At 46.5% G+C, this 21,586-nt stretch overlaps 1 protein-coding gene across 2 annotated transcripts in view; it reads right to left on the bottom strand.

The window, feature by feature from the left end:
* Positions 1 to 361: 361 nt before the first annotated feature.
* Positions 362 to 21,586, bottom strand: part of LOC147009506 (uncharacterized) — a 78,870-nt gene continuing 57,645 nt past the window's right edge. For both annotated transcript variants that reach the window (XM_085861411.1, XM_085861410.1), the window contains 4 exons: positions 19,634 to 19,690; positions 10,713 to 10,861; positions 7,509 to 7,633; positions 362 to 919 (listed from right to left, as the gene is read on the bottom strand). In XM_085861411.1, coding sequence (XP_085717537.1) covers positions 848 to 919; positions 7,509 to 7,633; positions 10,713 to 10,861; positions 19,634 to 19,690 — 403 coding nt within the window. In that variant the 3' untranslated portion in view covers positions 362 to 847. The remainder of the gene's footprint in view (positions 920 to 7,508; positions 7,634 to 10,712; positions 10,862 to 19,633; positions 19,691 to 21,586) is intronic.

Here is a 21,586-nt window from a genome sequence, read left to right as displayed (position 1 = left end):
ATATATATATGTTATATATATATATATATATATATATATATATATATTTATTATATATATTTATTTATTATATATTTATTTATTATATATTTATTTATTATATATATATTTATTATATATATTTATTATATATATATTAAATATATATAATATATATTTATTATATATATATTTATATATATATATATATATATATATATATATATATATATATATATATAATCAGGTGAATCTATTGCAGAAAGTTGGCTTTTTCAAACAAATGGTGCATTTCAACAATGGAGTTGAGCAAACATCAGTGAGCAGGAAAACAAAGCAAACAAACTGCCAAATTGAAGCAATAACAAGACAAAAAAGGTAATTTCCTGTAAATCTGATAATTGAATTTAATTTGTCAGAAAACCAAACTATGAGTGACAATCCATTTGGTTGCTCAGTTGTGCACGATCATTGTGATGGGTTTGAGTTGCCACAGTCACCAGCCCTGACGATGGGCCTGGTAATATTACCTTAATTGCTGAAATGGTGTCATGGCATAGTCTTACACTGGTGGTATGGCCAAATCCTCACTGGTGGCCCACCGAGCAGGATATGCACCTTTTGCCCCACCGGCACACAGAGCTCATTTTATGGCTCAAAATTTTAAGTGAGATAAATCAAATCATGCTACAAAGGGTAATTGAAACCCACCGTAGATCACCACCAAGTTAGAAGAGTAAATTAAAGAGAAGGCACTTCTTTGCACAGCACAAAGACAATCGCTGCTGCATTCATCTCCAATGGACACAAAGATGAACCGAACTTCAACATTTCACTTCGCCCAAGTTTGGACATCAAGGTTCATATCTTAAGCAGTGCCACGAGTGGGGTCCACCTCATCCAGCTCCTCCAGTAGAGTTTGCAACTCGTAATCCACGACCTATGAGGAAACAGGTCGAACGTGATTAATGATCACGATTCAAGCTCAAACCTTCAAATCCGTACGTGCCACATGTGGGTTGATGTTACCATCCAGAATGGAGTGCAGCTCCTTAATATTGCTCTAATGGGACGTCAACAATTAATTATCAACATTTTCACAATACAAACAGCAGCACTTTTAAAGTGTGGCCGGCTATGGAGCGAGACATGCCATGGCGGTGTAATGCGCATGGCGATTTCGATCAAGCAAGAGGCCTGGCATCACGGTGACGTCGTGCATGCTGAACACAATATATTCGTGTGTGTTTTCAACATTTTATTGATCTTGGTATTTTTCTTTTCGTTTTGTTTTTGCAGGTTTAAAAAAGACATTTTCAATCAGCATATCAAGTTGTAAGCGAGTAGAAAGGGAAGAAAGTTGTAAAGTTCAACCCCCAACCCCTTCTCTACCTCATGCCCCTGTTCTTCTCCCCCCACCACCCCTTCATACTCTTTGAATGTTGTCAATCTTTGAGAAACCTCATTTTTTGAAGCAAAACAGTAAATGGAACTTTAAATTAATGAATATTGTTACGTTTGAGGGGGGGGTATGCATTCAAAGGGTAATTAGGATGTTTAATTAGGTATGCCCTGCTGTTCCAGTTTACCAGGATCTCGATGTAATAAGTAGCAATTCAGTGGTGATAAGTTGTCTAGTAAATGTTCATTTCTTCAAGGGGGAAATGATAATTGTCACGTAATTAGATAGGGTAAGTGTGTCTGCGTAAACCCCTTTTAGTCGTCCCTGGAGGCTGGCCGTGACGTCACAGGACAGTGCAGCGGATGGCTCCGCCCCGTGATCACGATTGGCGGAAGGCGACGGCGGTGGGCCAATAAAACGGCTCGATTGGAAGTGACGAGGACGGGAGGATAAAAAGTTTCTGTTCGGGGTCGAAAAAGAGAAGAGGAAGAAGATCGGGACAAAACGATCGTGTTTTTTTTTGTGTGGAGGCTGTTGCGCGGAGAGCGTCCTTGTTGTTGTGCTGATTTGATCGTGTTCTTGATCGTGTCTTGGAGCCTTGCTGAGCCTCGTGCCTCACCTTGGTTGGCTCTGGGGTTCTGCTGACTCGGAGTACGGGGTCGAACGGCGGGCGGACCTGCCTCCCTCTCCTGCTCGCAACTTGGCGCCAGAACTGGTTCCCTGGCGGCTGTGAACGGACTTGGGCCAAGACCAGGAGGTCGACAGCACCACGGTTTCTCCTGCCCCCCTGATGAGAGCAAGGCCAGCTCGTCCGACGCCGATCCAGGGACAGTTGCGTCCACACCACGGTCCAGCCTGACCACCAGAAATAGCTACGTTGTGTGTGTGTGTGTGTGTGTGTGTGTGTGTGTGTGTGTGTGTGTGTGTGTGTGTGTGTGTGTGTGTGTGTGTGTGTGTGTGTGTGTGTGTGTGTGTGTGTGTGTGTGTGTGTGCGCGCGCTTGGCGCCTTAGAGGGTTTGAGATCTGTATATTCATTGGAATTGTCTGTGTTTTTCCCCACGCCCGATCCCACACCATCCCGTCGAATCGCCCCGGATCCCTTTTCTTGCCGAGTCTTGTTATTTCTGGTTAATAGTAAAAACAAATAAACATCATCAACTCAGTGAAAAGTGACTCGTGCCACCTTCCTCGTCCCTTTTGCGGTAGAGTGATTAGAACCGCCATGTTTGGGTTATAAATAAATAAACCGCCTCCATCGTTTCGGCTCATTCTACGTTGGCGGGACTGTTCAAGTCCCGTGGACGCCACATTGGTGTCAGGGTGTTGGATGTTCGAACCCCTCTAAATTATATTTGGTATTGGGAGAATATACCAAGATTAAAATCTCGCCACGAATTGGAATATAAAATTACTACAGAAAAGTGCGCGAGCGCGGGAAAATTTTGGCTGGATTTTTCAAATTTAAATTAATTGGCAGCAAACGGGACTTCTGCACCATGGCAGATGTGCAGATGTTTGAGGAGGAAGGCCACGTGTCTGGCAGCGAGTCGGGGGAAGAAGGGAGAGACGGGGGTAGGGTTGGAACCTCCCCCATTCCGAGCGTGGACCGTGCTTCATCGCCCGTAACGGAGCCGGCAGCGCCGGAAACCGGCACGATGACGATCTGGACAATGTTGGAACGTTTAATGAGTGCAATTACAGCACAGGGGGCAAAAATGACGGCACAGGGGGCACAAATGGCAGAAATGACGGCACAAATGGAAAATCAATTCGTGACACAGAGGGCAGAAATGACGGCACAAATGGAAAATCAATTCGTGACACAGAGGGCAAAAATGACGGCACAGGGGGCAGAGATGGCGGATCGATTGGGGGTAATGGGGGAACAGTTGGGTGCACGGATTGATTTAATGAGGGATGAATTGGGGGAAAAGATGGAGAAAATGAAAACTGAGATGCAGGAGTGTGTGGATGTTAAATTGGTAGAAATACAAAGTAAATTCGAGGATAGATTGGAGGAAACAAAGGTAGAAATTACATTGGAGGGGGAATATATACGAAAAAAATTGGTAGATAAAATTGATGCAACGAACATTCGGGTTGATAAAGTGGATGAAAGCCTGGAACGTCATCGTGCCTGTGTGGATGCTCGTATGCAGCTGCAAGTAGAAGAGTGGGGAGAGCTGAGGAAGCAAGGGATGAATTTGGCGGAGGAGGTAAAAGGATTGGAGGCTCGTTTGGACGAACAAGATAAAATTATGAGCCAAGATGAAGTCTTGGATAAAGGCCTGGTAGAGCCGTCTTTTGTAAGTAGAGTGTCCGGGTTGGTTGAGGAGCAGCTACAAACTCGCGACGGAGCCTTGGAGGAGGTTGTGCGGGCCCAGAAGATCCTGCGGGAAGAGGTGAATCGATCCATTCAACGTTTGGAACAGGAGGCAAAATTGACCCATGAGACCCTCATCACAAAACATCTTTGGCCACAGTTGGCTCCGAAATTGGATACGCAGCCACAAGGGTGTTTGATCCCTGGGCTGGATTCGGACAAGGGAGAAACTGAGAAGCGGGCCACCGTAAAAGTGATCCCCCTGGTAAATTTCGACGGGTCAGGGAGCCTTGAAGCTTTTCTGACGCAATTTGAGTATTTCCCGACTAAACGGGTGGAATGAGCGGGAACGTACAGGGAATTTGGTGGCAACGTTGCGGGGACCAGCCGCAGATGTGTTAAACGTGATCGCGGAGGGGATGTTGACCAGCTCCCACATTTGCGAGGCGTTGAGCCGTCGGTTTGGGTTTGCAGCAAACTGTGATCTGGTGCGGGCCCAGCTCCAGCACCGCAGATTAAAGCCGGGTGAGACAGTGCAGGAGCTGGCACAGGACATTTACCAATCAGTCAGGATCGCGTATCGGGACCTTACAGTGGATGCGTGGGACAGACTGGCACTCGAGAAATTTTTAGCTGCTCTTCCTGACCCTGAGGTCCGAGCGCTAGTGGAGTTACAGGATCCACCCACCGTTCACCGAGCAACCGAGTGCGCGGCCAGGCTGGCCTCGTGGAGTCGGCCAGGTCGGGTTCCAGAGAGGTCATCGGTGACGATCCGACAGGCGGAGATCCAGGATCAGGGAGGGGGGCTGGGAGAAATTGGCATTACCCAAATGTTTCAGGAAATTTGCCAGAAACTGTTAAGTTTGATAAGGGGTAATTCGGTAGTTGGTGTGCCAAAGCGGCGGGGTCCAGCCCAGCCAATAGAGCAATTCGATTATGGCCGAGGGGGTCCGGAACCGGAAGAGACATTACACCGATACCCACGGGGGCCTTTTATGGGGAGTTGTTTCCGGTGCGGGCGAAGAGGACACATGCAACGATATTGCCGGTACCCGGCGATGGAGGGACCCTCCAATAGACTTTTAGACTCGGAGAGGGTGAATCCTCCTGCTGAACCGCCAGGTCTATCCGAGATGCCCTTTCATAGGTCGGGTCCGGAGATCACTGTCGGGGGACGGGGAGACTAGATTGGGCTGAGCATATACGGCCATGCTCGGCTGCTGAGATTGTGCGAAGTGCCCTCCTTTGGTGGAAAAAAATGAATTGTGGGAAAATTGGCATGGGTTTGTAAGTTCTGCTAGGTTTTAGAGTGACAATCGGGACAGTGGGAAATTGGTAACAAAGCGGACACAAGTGGCTGTCCAATGGCTGGTGCGTGGATCGGGTGAGAAGTGCTGTGTGAGTTGTTTTAAGTGAAGAAGTGAAATGTATGGTGCACACATTGTTTTTTTATTGGGCATGGTGTGGTAACAGGGAAGGTCATGGTCGGTGAAGTGTTAGAAATGCAGGTGTCACATGTAAGGCCGATGGGGTGGGGGAGTCATGTGGGTTTTGTGGGTGGGGATGATGTGCTTGTCCACAGGGATTGCTGAAGCTCACGGTGAGCGTGAATTGCGACCCCCTTCAAGGAGATTCACCACCTGGTGGCTAATGGTGACAGTGTCTGGAGGCAACTGGGAGAGGGTCTGGTTGGGCGACCAAGGCGGGTCGGACCTTGGCGACCCAGGAAGGCCAGAGGAGCCAGTGAGACCCCTTCCAGAGTGTTGTACGGGATTGGAGCTGATGGCAACCAGGGGGGTGGGAATCAAAGGGAGCGGGGCGGAGAAACGTCTGGGTTGGACTAAAGCTCACCTGTGGGCATGGTTGCACCTGAGATGCCCCCATCATCTTGTGGTAACCCACCCCACGGCCACGACGGGATTCAGCCTGCATGATTAAAATGAGGACCATGACCTAGAAATGTGATGATGACCATGGTGTGAGTGTTGTGAAGATGTACGAGTCCCACTTGATCCCGCACAACTTGACATGTGCAGCAAGGGCATGATGTCCGCATAATTTTGGGGCAAGCAAATTTGAAAATTGGCTCCCCAGGTAACGCTCGGTCTATTAGCATCCACTGGGGGAGGCGGTCAAGTGTAAATATCCTGTGAATAGTGTCGTTAAGGCTTAGAGTAGGAATGTAAAGTATAAGTGTTGTGTTTTTGTGGAACCTTTTGTTTCCCCTCCCCAGATCACTGGAAGAGTGCTGGGCAAGAGCGATGATCCAGAAGATGGAGTGCAACTTCGCTCAGTGCTATCATGTGATAAAATAAAATAAAATAAAAAAAACGAATGATTGTTTAGGAGAAGATAAGGCCATAAGGGGGTAGTACATTAAGCAGGATAGGTAAGTTAGCTGCGACTCGCTGCCCATTGCCCCTCCTACTTTATTTCGTTAGGTTAATTAGGTGTGAGTCAGTAAGTGTTCAGGCTGGTACGATAGCGCCTGTGATATACCTTGCAGGAGCTGCGGTACCAGAGGAGGGGGCAGTGTTACGTTTGAGGGGGGGTATGCATTCAAAGGGTAATTAGGATGTTTAATTAGGTATGCCATGCTGTTCGAGTTTACCAGGATCTCGATGTAATAAGTAGCAATTCAGTGGTGATAAGTTGTCTAGTAAATGTTCATTTCTTCAAGGGGGAAATGATAATTGTCATGTAATTAGATAGGGACACGCGATAGGGTAAGTGTGTCTGCGTAAACCCCTTTTAGTCGTCCCTGGAGGCTGGCCGTGATGTCACAGGACAGTGCAGCGGATGGCTCCGCCCCGTGATCACGATTGGCGGAAGGCGACGGCGGTGGGCCAATAAACGGCTCGATTGGAAGTGACGAGGACGGGAGGATAAAAAGGTTCTGTTCGGGGTCGAAAAAGAGAAGAGGAAGAAGATCGGGACAAAACGATCGTGTTTTTTTTGTGTGGAGGCTGTTGCGCGGAGAGCGTCCTTGTTGTTGTGCTGATTCGATCGTGTTCTTGATCGTGTCTTGGAGCCTTGCTGAGCCTCGTGCCTCACCTTGGTTGGCTCTGGGGTTCTGCTGACTCGGAGTACGGGGTCGAACGGCGGGCGGACCTACCTCCCTTTCCTGCTCGCAACTTGGCACCAGAACTGGTTCCCTGGCGGCTGTGAGCGGACTTGGGCCAAGACCAGGAGGTCGACAGCACCACGGTTTCTCCTGCCCCCCTGACGAGAGCAAGGCCAGCTCGTCCGACGCCGATCCAGGGACAGTTGCGTCCACACCACGGTCCAGCCTGACCACCAGAAATAGCTACGTTTTGTGTGTGTGTGTGTGTGTGTGTGTGTGTGTGTGTGTGTGTGTGTGTGTGTGTGTGTGTGTGTGTGTGTGTGTGTGTGTGTGTGCTTGGCGCCTTAGAGGGTTTGAGATCTGTATATTCATTGGAATTGTCTGTGTTTTTCCCCACGCCCGATCCCACACCATCCCGTCGAATCGCCCCGGATCCCTTTTCTTGCCGAGTCTTGTTATTTCTGGTTAATAGTAAAAACAAATAAACATCATCAACTCAGTGAAAAGTGACTCATGCCACCTTCCTCGTCCCATTTGCGGTAGAGCGATTAGAACCGCCATGTTTGGGTTATAAATAAATAAACCGCCTCCATCGTTTCAGCTCATTCTACGTTGGCGGGACTGTTCAAGTCCTGTGGACATCACAATATAAAGTAATGTAATAACATTTCCCTAAACAAGCGGTAGTTAACGCTTGATGATGCAGCAATCCGAGTTTTTAATGGATTAAAATTTGTTACCTGAGGCCGCTTGGCTGGTTGTGGCTTTGGTATACGAGGAGGTCGAGAAGGTGTGGATGTTACTACACTTGCAGAAGTGCTCAACTTCCTTTCTACACTTGCCGTCAGCTCTTGGATCAGAGAATCTGGTGAGAGAAAGGAAGGATGGGGTGGGTATGAGAGAGGGGTGTGGGAGGGTAGGAGAGCGAGAAGGTGGTAGGGGGAGGGAGAGAGAGACAGAGAGAGGAGAAGAGGGTGATAAGAGAGATGGGAAGAAGGGATGAGGAGCGAAGACATATGGGAAGGGGAATCCAGACAACTGTGGAGGTGATAAATGCTGAACCTCTTGCACAAATTAAATAGTGAAATAGCCAGTCTTTAATTAATCTGACCATTTTAATTCCAAAATGAAGAGGCAAAGCATCAAGTTCTCAATCTTCTTCTTCTTCTTTCGGCTGCTCCCGTTCGGGGTCGCCACAGCGGATCATCCGTATGATCCGCATAGTGATTTGGCACATGTTTTACGCCGGATGCCCTTCCTGACGCAACCCTGGTCGCCTCTTACGACACAGGGATATGGTACACCTATTTTAACCGGGGTATACACCGGCCCAGTATACTGGTACTCATTTCGCCGACCTCGGAAGGATGACAGGCTGAGTCAACCCCCTGGTGTATTAATTCAGTGGCCAAACGGGGCTTGAACTCAGTACCTTTTGGATCCCAAGCTGCTGCCCGAACCACTGCACCAACACCAGGCTCATGCATCAAGTTCTCAATCTACCTGTTTAATTCAGTTTCCTCATGGAACGGCTTGCCAGCTCAACTCTTGGGTTGGGGGGAGGGTGTCCACTGAATATTGAGGACAGCTCACAAGCTTAAAATGTGTCTGTGGATCAATTCCCTCCCAATGGGTGGCCTCCCAGGCATTGCTTAAAATAAATAATAATAAAAACGGTTTCCAACATTCCAAATGTCATCATCATTCTTGGAGTCTGCACCAGTTTCCAGGACTTCTCCAAGATACTCGATGAGTGGATGCTGTGGCTCAGTGTTTCTCAAATGGTGGGTCGTGATCCCCAAGGGTGCTGTGAGTGGGTTTCCCGGGGAGGGTCACAAGCTGTCTGCACTAAGTAGTTGCACAAGTCCACGTTATCCCAACGACTTACTTATATAAACTTGCATTCTCAAGCTTATAGTGATCAAAACTAAAGCCAGAAACAGGCTTCTCAATGTCGAGAGCAAGCTACGATGTTTGCTGAGTAAGACAAGACCCCAAATTGACATGTGTGCAAAAACATAAAGAAACATGGCCCAGATTCCAGCCATTTTGTTACACCTGTAGTCAGGGTTGGAACTAATGGGTCAAGCTCAGTTTTCCCCACCTGGATTTAAAAAAAACAAAACCCCACTTGAATAAACTCAGATTTTTTCAAAATCTTCTTTTAACCCTCGTCGGGATAACAGGGGGTTGCAGCAACCAAATATCATGATGGGTGGGTCATCTGGTAAATCAGGCTGAGAAACACTGTTGTGGCTCCTGATGAAGACGGTAAATAATGTAACCCAGTCTGAACATTGTTTGATTCCAGATTGATTTACTGGATGGATATGGTGTCTAGTTCCCCAGGATATTACTCATCCCACCATAAACATAGGATTTTCAGCATTGTTACACAGCAAACAGCGATTGTAAAATTGAATAAGCTTCTCAAAGTTAGTTCATTGACGATTTGATTGACCCTTGTAAATAAACACACAAGAAAGATGTCGTGCATCGCAAGACACTTGCAAAATCGAAATAAACAATAGTTGCCATGGTAACAGCAATTTGGTAATTTTGAAAATTCGACCTATCAAGTGTTTTACATGATTGAATGTTCTACAGAACAAATTTGGTCGATACATTTTCTACTTGCAGCCGAATAGGTGTTCTACATGTTTCGGATGGCATTGACCTTGACCTGTGACTAAGTTTTACCAAACTTTCCTCACATATGCAGATAAATAAGCTGCGTAAGTTTCAATTTGACATGTTGAAAAATTATTGAAGTACGGCAATAATAAAATCACAAAAAGTTCCATTTCATGATAATGGGGTGAAACTGTTGACATGGAAACCGACATGTCAAAACGGCTAAATCGATCGTTCTGATTTTTGTTGAACCAATCCAGTGAGCCAATATGCAAATCCTGTTGAAATATCAAGGCAATAGGATGGAAATTGACACCTTTGTTCAGACACCTGGCCCTGACCCATGACGTTTTTAAAAAGTATTATTCATTATTCAATTGAATTTAGAATGGGAATAAAATAAATTGAATTCAAATCAAATGGGAAGACCAAATATGTACAGTCCTGCATTGGAGTAATCAGAAGGAACCCAAACAAGCAAAAGCAAAGATGAAGTCATCAGGATGAACCTGGATTGGATTTTCACATTTCAGTTGCTACTACTACTCTACCCTCAATCCCATCCAAGCACAGCCAAGTGAGCCTTATTCAAAAAAAAAATACACATATGCTATAAATATCAAAAAAAAATTTTAAAAACCAGCAATAAAATGTCTTCCTGGTGTTTCACTTGTGGGGTGATGCACAATGTGTGTGCCATCCCTTAGATGGACATTAAACTGAGTGTCCAGTCTGCTAGCATTGGATGGACATTAAAGATCCCAGAGTGTCCTTCCCAAAAAGGAGGTGAGTTATAACCAGCAACCAACAAATTACGAATTCCTGCTCGAACGTATAGGTGGCATTGAATAAGTGGCACCACCTGTGACAGCTGATGCGAACCCACAGCCACGTCCTGCATATAAACGACAACTGCAGGGCACATACAAAGTGCCACCACCCGAGGCCTTCATTGACAGGAATCCAGGGATACTTTCCGAAGAACTTTTACTTATCCTGAAAGGTTTTGGTGGCTCTTTGCTCTGTTCAATCGCACCACGAGTCACGATCCCTTAGTGTTTCACCATTTCAGGAAACACTCTTCCCACATCATCAGAACAGGGCATGTGTGGTGATGATGTCGACCGTGGAAAGTAAAGTCGGGTTCATACAAAGGCCAAATTTGGCCGTGAGAAAAAGCAAAAATAGAGGAAACAATTAATATTCAAAATTATTTTTCATCGACTGACTTGATATTTTGCATAAGCAAAGTTTTGGGTAACCCATCCAGCATTAACAAAATATGGGCAACCTTCACAGGAGTGACTCACCTGTGCTTTCCTCACTCGACTCCAGTTTAGCCCAAGCTCCCAAAGTCTTTGGGGAATGAACAGCATCCGGACGATGGTGGGTATAAGGACTTGCTGGGTCTGCGTCAGCATACAGACTCGAAGATTCTTCATCTGAAAAGGGTGGGGTACTGAAGATGCAGAGACAGAGCATCAATCAAGTCAAAGAAGTTTAGGTTTCATCCCATTTACATTATTTCAAGCAACTAGTTGAACTCAGTCAAAATTATGAAAGCACAACTCTTTCATCACCCTCTCAAATGCACACATCAAAAGGGTGGGTGTTGCTGCAATTGCTCAGTTGTCAAAAGTTACTTTGATATGCATATCTAAGAATAAAAAAATATATATATATTTTTTTGCTTAATTTCTTTTATTCCCCCAAGTAAAAAAGATTGCAATTTAACTGCCTCGAGTACACTGCACTGCAGAAGTTCTGAGTTCTGCTCAACGAGCAAGATCAAAGCTTCTTATGCCGAGAGGCTGATTGAAAAGGAAGCAAGGTGGGGATGGTGGTTGCATGGTAAGAGGGGGGAGGAGAGAGGAGGGTGGGGGGAGAAGAGTGGTGAGAGAATCTGAGAGAGAAGAGGTGGTAATGCAAACAAACAGGAGAGAAACAAGGGGGTGGCATGAGGAAGCGAGAGAGAGAGAGAGAGAGAGAGAGAGAGAGAGAGAGAGAGAGAGAGAGAGAGAGAGAGAGAGAGAGAGAGAGAAAGACACAGTGGGTGTGGTGAGAAAAAGAGGAAGGCAAGAGAGATTCTGTGGTGAGGAAATGAGGGAGAAGGGTTGTGGTGAGAGTAAATAAGAGAGAGAGAAGGTGTGGCGAAAGAGAAACAAGAGAGAGGGTGGCGTGGTGGAGAGAGAGAGAAAGAGAAAGAGAAAGAGAAAGAGAAAGAGAGAGAGAGAGAGAGAGAGAGAGAGAGAGAGAGAGAGAGAGAGAGAGAGAGAGAGAGAGAGGACGAAGCACGAGACAGCAGTGTGAACACTCCTAGGCTTTTTTCACAAGATCTTGGCTATTCGTTGTTCACCTTGGCGTCTTGGTTTTCTATAGGTTTTCTTGGCTTTTCTATTATCATCGCTTTTCCGAAATCTTGTGAATTCTTGGCTCTTTTTCATTGGTTCACCTTGGCATTTATGAAAACTAGTGCGGGCCCGTAGGTGCGTAAACGACGACTGAATTGGGGCATTTTTTCACCCCCCCTCCTCTCTCCCCCTCTCTCGTGCCAGTACCCTCTCTCGTGGGTGAGGCGTGCCAGTATGTGCAGCTTCGTTCCTTCGCTCTCTTCAACGACTGGATTGGGGCATTTTTTCAATTAGATCGGACCAACCGTATCATAAATGGCCATAACTTGGGAAACACCTGGGAAACATACTCAGGTCCCTAGCTTCAATTGTGACGTCATATCAAACGAAGAAGAATTGTGACGCCCCCTCTCTCTCGCCCCCCTCCCCTAGTCTCGCCCTCTTCTCTCACCCCTCTCTCTCGCCCCCACTCTCACCCGCTCCTCTCTCCCCCTCTCTTGAATTGTGATGCCTCCCTCTCTCTCACCCCCTCTCTCCCTCCCCTCTCTTGCCCCCCTCTCTCACCCCCCTCTCTCGCCCCTCTCTCTGTAAATGTATTCACAAAAAAAACTAGAGGGGGAGCAATCGGTAGAGTGCAAAACCTCCGCCGCCAACACTGCTCGGTCACTCAAGTGAACCTGATATCCTATGCATTCAATTTAACAACAACAGTGCTCACAGGGTTATAGTTTGCAACTTTCCCTTTTACTTTTAACTTTTACATACTCAATTCATTCGTCATAACTTGATTCCTTGAGACAGAAATTGATTTTACCTAGGGAATATCCACCTGAAGTTCCAAAATCAGCCGCAATTATAATTTTGGCATGTTTTTTTTTTGGAAATCACTTGAAACATGTAGAAATGCAAAAAAAAGAAATCGAAATTTTGTTGAAAAAAAGTTGCAAAAAATTTTTTTTCCTCGAACAATTTTTTTTGGTGGGGGTTGGAAATCACTTAAAACATGTTGAAATGCAAAAAAAAAATTTTTTTCCTCTAACAATTTTTTTTTGGGGGGGGGCAAGTCCAAAATTTAATGGCATGATCCTTGGACCATACCTCACCCCCCACCAAGTTTCGTCGAAATCCGTTGAGGAGTTTTTCCGTAATACTGTTCACAAACAAACAAACAGAAAGGGGTGAAAACAGTAACCTCCATCCATCTTCGAAGATGGTGGAGGTTTAAATCGAAATTTTGTTGAAAAAAAAGTTGCAAAATTTTTTTTTCTCTAACAATTTTTTTTGGGGGGGTTGGAAATCACTTAAACATGTAGAAATGAAAAAAAAAGTTTTTTCTTTTTTTGAGGGGGGAGGTAACAATTTTGGGGGGGGGGGTTGGAAATCACTTAAAACATGTAACAATGCAAAAAACATTTTTTTCCTCGAACAATTTTTTTTTGGGGGGGGGGTTGGAAATCACTTAAAATATGTAGAAATGCAAAAAAAACATTTTTTTCCTCGAACAATTTTTTTTTGGGGGGGGGTTGGAAATCACTTAAAATATGTAGAAATGCAAAAAAAAATTCCCTCTATTTTTGGGGGGGTAACAATTTTTTTTGGGGGGGGGTTGGAAATCACTTCAAACATGTAGAAATGCAAAAAAAATTCTCTATTTTTTGGGGGGGGGGTAAAAAAAATTGGGGGGGGGGGGTTGGAAATCACTTAAAACGTGTAGAAATGCAAAAAAAAAAAAAAATTCTCTAACAATTTTCTTTTGGGAGGTGGGGGACCAAGTACAATATTTAATGGCAGGATCCTTGGACCATACCTAACCCCCCCCCCCCACCAAGTTTCGTCGAAATCCGTCGAGGAGTTTTTCCGTAATACTGTTCACAAACAAACAAACAAGCAGTCATAGACTGGTACTTACGAAATCGTCAACTTGACCTCTGACCTTGTCTAATAAAAGCTGTCTCGAGAGAAGGTAGTGACGCAAACTAGAAGTTTCTACGATGATTCTGTACCAAACCATCAAAAATCGAATGTTTTGGATGTTTGACCTCACCGTGACCTTGACCTTTGACCGATTTTGACCAAAATCTAATCAGTGCTAGCCACCACCCTCCTGAATCACGTGGTGTAATTTGACATTGGTAGCTTCTTCCGTTCTCGAGTTATCATTTTTTGGATGTTTGACCTCACTGTGACCTTGACCTTTGACCGATTTTGACCAAAATATAATCAGCACTAGCCATCACCCTCCTGAATCACATGGTGTAATTTGACATTGGTAGCTTCTTCCGTTCTCGAGTTATCTCTACCAAATCATCAAAAATCGGATATGTGACCTCACTGTGACCTTGACCTTTGACCGATTTCGACCAAAATCTAATCAGCACTTGCCATCACCCTCCTGAATCACGTGGTGTAATTTGATATTGGTAGCTTCTTCCGTTCTCGAGTTATCGTGCCTACAAACAAACAAACATACAAACAAACAAACAAACAAACGGAAGTCATCAATATACTTACGAAATCTTTAGATTTCGTAAGTAACAAACAAACAGAAAGGGGTGACAACAGTAACCTCCATCCATCTTCGAAGATGGCGGAGGTTAACAAATAAATAAATAAACATTAATTGTGACGTCATTCGTGACGTCATAGCACCGTGTCCTGTCATTGGTTTGGTAAATAAATGGCCATAACTTGGGCACCGCTTGTCCGATTAATATCAAAACTTGAAAAGGCACACACTCAGGTCCCCAGTGTCGATTGTGACGTCATACCAAACGAAGAAGAAGAAGAATTGTGACGTCAATCGTGCAATAAATAAATAAACATTAATTGTGACGTCATTCGTGATGTCATAGCACCGTGTCTTGTCATTGGTCGACAGATAAATGGCCGTAACTTGGGAACCGCTCGTCCGATTAATATCAAACCTCAAAAAGGCACATCCGTGGGTCCCCAGCAATATTCCTGCACAAGTTTCAATCTGATTGGACCGGCGGTCGTCGAGAAACGGCGGTCGCATACAGACAGACACACACACACACAGAGATTGCTGGAATTATAGATCGATGAGGAGTGGTCACACTGCGAGAGTGGGTGTGGTGAGACAAAGCGAGAGAGAGTGGGTGTGGTGAGAGGAAGAGAAAGATAGAGAGGAAACAAAAGAGAGGGTGGGGAGAGAGAGAGAGAGAGAGAGAGAGAGAGAGAGAGAGAGAGAGAGAGAGAGAGAGAGAGAGAGAGAGAGAGAGAGAGAGAGAGAGAGAGAGAGAGAGAGAGAGTATGGTGAGACGAAGCGCGACAAAGTGGGTGTGGTGAGACGAAGCGAGAGAGGGAGGGGGGGGGAGAGAGAGAGAAAGAAAGAAAGATGGAGAGAGAGGGTGTGGTGAGACGAAAAGAGCGCGAGAGATAGAGAGAGAGGGAGACAGAGGTTGTGGTGAGACGAAGCGAGAGAGAGAGAGAGAGTGGTGAGATGAAGCGCGAGAAAGTGGATGTGGTGAGACGAAGCACAAGAGAGTGGGGGTGGTGAGACGAAGCGAGAGAGAGAGAGAGAGAGAGAGAGAGAGAGAGAGAGAGAGAGAGAGAGAGAGAGAGAGAGAGGGGATGGTGAGACGAAGCGAGAGAGAGTGGGTGTGTGAGACGAAGCGCGAGAGAGTGGGTGTGGTGAGACGAAGCGCAAGAGAGTGGGGGTGGTGAGACGAAGCGAGAGAGAGAGAGTGGGGATGGTGAGACGAAGCGAGAGAGAGTGGGTGTGTGAGACGAAGCGCGAGAGAGTGGGTGTGGTGAGACGAAGCACAAGAGAGTGGGGGTGGTGAGACGAAGCGCAAGAGAGTGGGGGTGGTGAGACGAAGTGAAAGAGAGAGAGTGGGTGGGGTGAGGCGAAGCAACAGAGAGTGGGTGTGATGAGACGAAGCAAGAGAGAGTGGGTGTGGTGAGACGAAGCGCGAGAGAGAGAGAGAGAGGGAGAGAGGGAGTGGGGGTGGTGAGACGAAGCGAGAGAGAGTGGGTGTGTGAGACGAAGCGCGAGAGAGTGGGTGTGGTGTGACGAAGCGCAAGAGAGTGGGGGTGGTGGGACGATGCGCGAGAAAGAGAGAGTGGGGGGGGTGCGACGAAGCGAGAGAGGATGGGTGTGGTGAGAGGAAGAGAGAGAGATAGAGAGGAAACAAAAGAGAGGGTGGGGTGGAGAGAGAGAGAGAGGGTGTGGTGAAACAAAGCAAGAGAGAGTGGGTGTGGCGAGAGAGAGAGAGAGCGTGGATGTGGAGAGACAAAGCGAGAGAGTGGGAGTGGTGAGACGAACCGAGAGAGAAAGGGTTTGGCGAGACGAAACGAGAAAGGGTGTGTTGAGACGAAGCGAGAGAGAAAGGGTGTGGTGAGACGAAGCGAGAGAGAAATGGTGTGGTGAGACGAAGCGAGAGAGAAAGGGTGTGGTGAGACGAAGCGAGAGAGAAAGGGTGTGGTGAGACGAAGCGGGAGAGTGGGTGTGGCGAGACAAAGCGAGAGATAGTGGGTGTGGCGAGACAAAGCGAGACAGAGAGTGGGTGTGGCGAGACAGAGAGTGGGTGTGGCGAGACGAAGCGAGAGAGAGAGTGGATGTGGTGAGACGAAGCGAGAGAGAGTGGGTGTGGTGAGACAAAGCGAGAGAGAGTGGGTGTGGCAAGACGAAGCGAGAGAGAGAGTGGGTGTGGCGAGACAAAGCGAGAGAGTGGGTGTGGCGAGACAAAGCGAGAGAGAGTAGGTGTGGCGAGAGAGAGTGGGTGTGGCAAGACGAAGCGAGAGAGTGGGTGTGGCGAGACGAAGCGAGAGAGAGTGGGTGTGGTGAGACAAAGCGAGAGAGAGTGGGTGTGGTGAGACAAAGTGAAAGAGAGAGTGGGTGTGGGGAGACAAATCGAGAGAGAGTGCGTGTGATGAGAGAGAGTGGGTGTGGAGAGACAAAGCGAGAGAGAGTGGGTGTGGTGAGAGAGTAGTGTGGTTGGGGGGGATGAGAGCAAAGGAAAGAAGGTGAGAGGAAAGTGGGGAGGGGAGAAAATCATGAGGGAGGAGAGAGAGGAAGAGAATGAAATATGTAAAAGGGGGAAGGGAAAGGCCACCAATGATATCACCTTTTGTGGGTTTATTTCCATATTAAAATTGAAGTCAAGGGAGGCGGATCAACAAAGCAGAGGCAGATGAAGGCCTTTGGTCGGATAAAGGCAAGACACGCATCAAATTTCAAAAGCAAGAGGGCACAGGCCTTTGGTAGGCCTTCAGGTCCCGCCAGGCCAAAGACACATTCCAATGCTTTTGATAATTCAAAAATACCCAATAACGTTCTCACTCATTTCTACACTCCACTAACCACGCTCCCTCCCCCCCCCCCCGCCCCCCGATAACGCCATGATTATCCACAGCGACGTTGATGTGTGAGGGACCTTAATGGTCTGGTACTGAGTTAAAAATTTTGTATAGGATATTTTCATCCAGATGTGTTGTTACAGGTCTTTGGTGCATCTCAGCTCATCTGGCAAAACTGATCCTGATGTTCCACAAACTTTCGAATATTGATATTTCTTGACCCAATTGTAACACAATTACGGTTCACTTGGAGGAATTTGCTCCAGCTTGCCTTGATGGGTGAAACATGAACGGATACCAGATCACCTCGTAATCATCTCCTTTAATGTAAAAAGCCCTATTTCCTTCAATTGCTCCTCATAGCTAAGTCGAGCTCGGCCCAGAATCAGTCTCGTAGCCCTGCGCTGAACCCTCTCGATGGCAGCTGAATTGTGGTGACCAAAACTACACACAATATTCTAGATGTGGCCCTCATTAAATTCCTGTACGATGTTACCACCTCTTTTGATTTATAAACGATCCCCCTCCGAATGCAACCAAAAACCCAATTTGCTTTACCTATAGCTGCCTGGCACTGTGTTGCCTGCTTACCTCCCATATCTATTACCACGCCCAGATCCTTCTCCTGTGTGACACGCTTCAAAATTACCCCTTACATTCTGTAATCTCTATTTTTATGATTCTTCCCCCATCCCCAACCAACACCTTCCACCTGTTTATGTTAAACGACATCTGTCAATGTTTTACCCAATCTATGAAAGTATCGAGACTGTCCTGAATCTAATCACCTCCTCCTCTGCTATCCATCTTGCCTCCAAGCTTTGTGTCATCTGCCAATTTGGAAAGTCTACTCTTAAACCCACTATCCAAATCATCGATATTTTTTGTTGATTATGAAAAATAATGTCTTACAACTGACTTCCGTTCCAACACTCCCGCATCCCCCTCCCCCCTATTGTTGTGGTGCCGGGTTCGGTGGCGAGGACAACCGCTAGACAGAGCAGTTGGGCCGTCTCCCACTGAACACCGGAATTTAAGGTCGTCACTCCGGATAACTCCGAAGTCGACGGGTCGCGTAATGGACCATGGATGCCAATATTTTGACCGCGCAGTTAGGATCTTTTTGTCTGATTCCAATTTACCTAAGTAGCCGCGCGGTCTAGCTACCGGGGAAACCACACCCTCGGCCGGCTTTGTCCGAACCGAGTCGCTGTTACCGACTCGGATCCGGCATAACTGAGCGGGAATTACCAAAGCCGCGCCGGTCCAAATAATAATTTACGGCCCAGTCGGCCTCCCTACTTCTCAAGCCCGAACCATACTGGGTCAATGAAAGAAAGCACAGACAACGAACTGGAACATTTAACAGTTATTTATTTACAATGTAAGAGGGAGGGAAACACAGAGCAGACTTAATCACAAATATAGATGTAGGCAAATGTACAATGGCAATCACTTAAACGATTTCTACTTATCAGACTGGCCACAGACAGACACACAACCCAAAAAGAAATGGACCTTGTGGGTCTTTATTCGGCCCTTCAGCTCGGGATGGAAGGCGAGCTGAGGGTCAGAGTCTGGCCGGGTACCTGGCCGCCTCGTGCGGTTTCACCGACTCGCACTTGTGGAACTCGGAGTCCGTGGACGGGAACGGGGATCCCCAGCTCGAGCGCTCCAACACAACCCACCACGGTGGGACTCGAACCCATGACCCAGAATCCAACGAGCCCATGATCCTGGCTGCCACGAACAACGATCGACGACACGAGCACCACAAAACACCTCCGCCACGACCACCACCACCACCACGAGCACCAACACGACCACCAACCACCAAGGAACTCCGAAAAAGACCAGACCCTGCTGAGACAGCTCGCCACCCCTCTTATCCTTCCCCCGGGCAGGTGGAGAGATCCGCCCTGAGGTAACTCGCCTCTGGATTAGTTGGGGGGCGTCGGACAATCGGTGTCCTCCCCTCAATGGACGAGGCGAGCATTCCATCTAGCTGGGGCGGGGTCGGCCCTGAGGTGATCTCACCCCCGATTGGACGAGGGGGACATTCCATCTGGCTGGGGCGGAGTCAGCCCTGAGGTGATCTCACCCCCGATTGGACGAGGGGAACATTCCATCTGGCTGGGGCGGAGTCGGCCCTGAGGTGATCTCACCCCCGATTGGAAGAAGGGGACATTCCATCTGGCTAGGGCGGAGTCGGCCCTGAGGTGATCTCATCCCCGATTGGAAGAGGGGGACATTCCATCTGGCTAGGGCGGAGTCAGCCCTGAGGTGATCTCACCCCCGCCTATGTCCGTGGCTTGAACACGTGCGTTATGGCGCCTTGGTGTGAAGTGAATTGATGTAGAAAACTAACTCGAAAGAAACTCGCAGCGCACATATAAAATTAACCCATTAGATATAGGGGAGGGATTCCAACTATCCACATACACTTAACAAAATAACTGCACTTCGGGTCAACTGTATGTGTGAATGCGAATGGTTTCCAGATTCGTAACAGAATGGTTTGAGTGATATAAATTGCAAGCATAAGTCTTCAGACTTACTGCACCATGTTCTCTCTTTGTAATGGCTCTTGCGATGCTGCCTCTCCCCGCTGTGACCTGTGTGCACACCAATCAACCAAGGATAAGTATTCAAAACTTTCTTCACGAGCACTGCACGTCATTGGCATTTCAACAGGTTCCAAACTGAGCCAGATATTATCTTGAGACATTCATAATTGAAGACACAAAAGAAAAGAAGGAATATATATATATATATATATATATATATATATATATATATATATATATATATATATATATATATATATATTGTTACGTTTGAGGGGGGGGGTATGCATTCAAAGGGTAATTAGGATGTTTAATTAGGTATGCCATGCTGTTCGAGTTTACCAGGATCTCGATGTAATAAGTAGCAATTCAGTGGTGATAAGTTGTCTAGTAAATGTTCATTTCTTCAAGGGGGAAATGATAATTGTCACGTAATTAGATAGGGACACGGGATAGGGTAAGTGTGTCTGCGTAAACCCCTTTTGGTATTCTCTGGAGGCTGGCCGTGACGTCACAGGACAGGGCTGCGGATGGCTCCGCCCAGTGATCACGATTGGCAGAAGGCGACGGCGGTGGGCCAATAAACGGCTCGATTGGAAGTTACGAGGACAGGAGGATAAAAAGGTTCTGTTCGGGGTCGAAAAGGAAGAGGAAGAAGATCGGGACAAAACGATCGTGTTTTTTTGGTGTGGAGGCTGTTGCGCGGAGAGCGTCCTTGTTGTTGTGCTGATTCGATCGTGTTCTTCATCGTGTCTTGGAGCCTTGCTGAGCCTCGTGCCTCACCTTGGTTGGCTCTGGGGTTCTGCTGACTCGGAGTACGGGGTCGAACGACGGGCGGACCTGCCTCCCTCTCCTGCTCGCAACTTGGCGCCAGAACTGGTTCCCTGGCGGCTGTGAGCGGACTTGGGCCAAGACCAGGAGGTCGACAGCACCACAGTTTCTCCTGCCCCCCTGACAAGAGCAAGGCCAGCTCGTCCGACGCCGATCCAGGGACAGTTGCGTCCACACCCCGGTCCAGCCTGACCACCAGAAATAGCTACGTTGTGTGTGTGTGTGTGTGTGTGTGTGTGTGTGTGTGTGTGTGTGTGTGTGTGTGTGTGTGTGTGTGTGTGTGTGTGCTTGGCGCCTTAGAGGGTTTGAGATCTGTATATTCATTGGAATTGTCTGTGTTTTTCCCCACGCCCGATCCCACACCATCCCGTCGAATCGCCCTGGATCCCTTTTCTTGCCGAGTCTTGTTATTTCTGGTTAAGAGTAAAAACAATTAAACATCATCAACTCAGTGAAAAGTGACTCGTGCCACCTTCCTCGTCCCGTTTGCGGTAGAGCGATTAGAACCGCCATGTTTGGGTTATAAATAAATAAACCGCCTCCATCGTTTCGGCTCATTCTACGTTGGCGGGACTGTTCAAATCCCGTGGACGTCACAATATATATATATATATATATATATATATATATATATATATATATATATATATATATATGTATTTATATAGATATATATATATGTATTTATATAGATATATATATATGTATTTATATAGATATAGATATATATATATGTATTTATATAGATATATATATATATATATATATATATATATATATATATATATATATATATATATATATATATATATATATATATATATATAGATATATACACACACACATATATATATATATATATATATATATATATATATATATATATATATATATATATATATATATATATACGAGGTCCGTCGAAAAACTAACGGGACTGACCACCAAAATTTTATTCCAAAAAATATATTGAAATCATAGCTTGTCCCCTTCAAAATAGTTTCCCTCCAGTTTCACACACTTGTCCATCCTCTTCTTCCACGAGTCGATGCACCCCCGGAAGGCTTCTTCTGGAATCCTCCGGAGCTCCGTCGTCACGGCCCTTTTGATGGC

This window comes from Eptatretus burgeri, chromosome 17, assembly GCF_056783735.1.
Source record: "Eptatretus burgeri isolate ZD-2024b chromosome 17, Ebu_testis_v1, whole genome shotgun sequence".
Taxonomy (NCBI): domain Eukaryota; kingdom Metazoa; phylum Chordata; class Myxini; order Myxiniformes; family Myxinidae; genus Eptatretus; species Eptatretus burgeri.
This window is presented reverse-complemented; position numbering and strand designations above follow the sequence as displayed.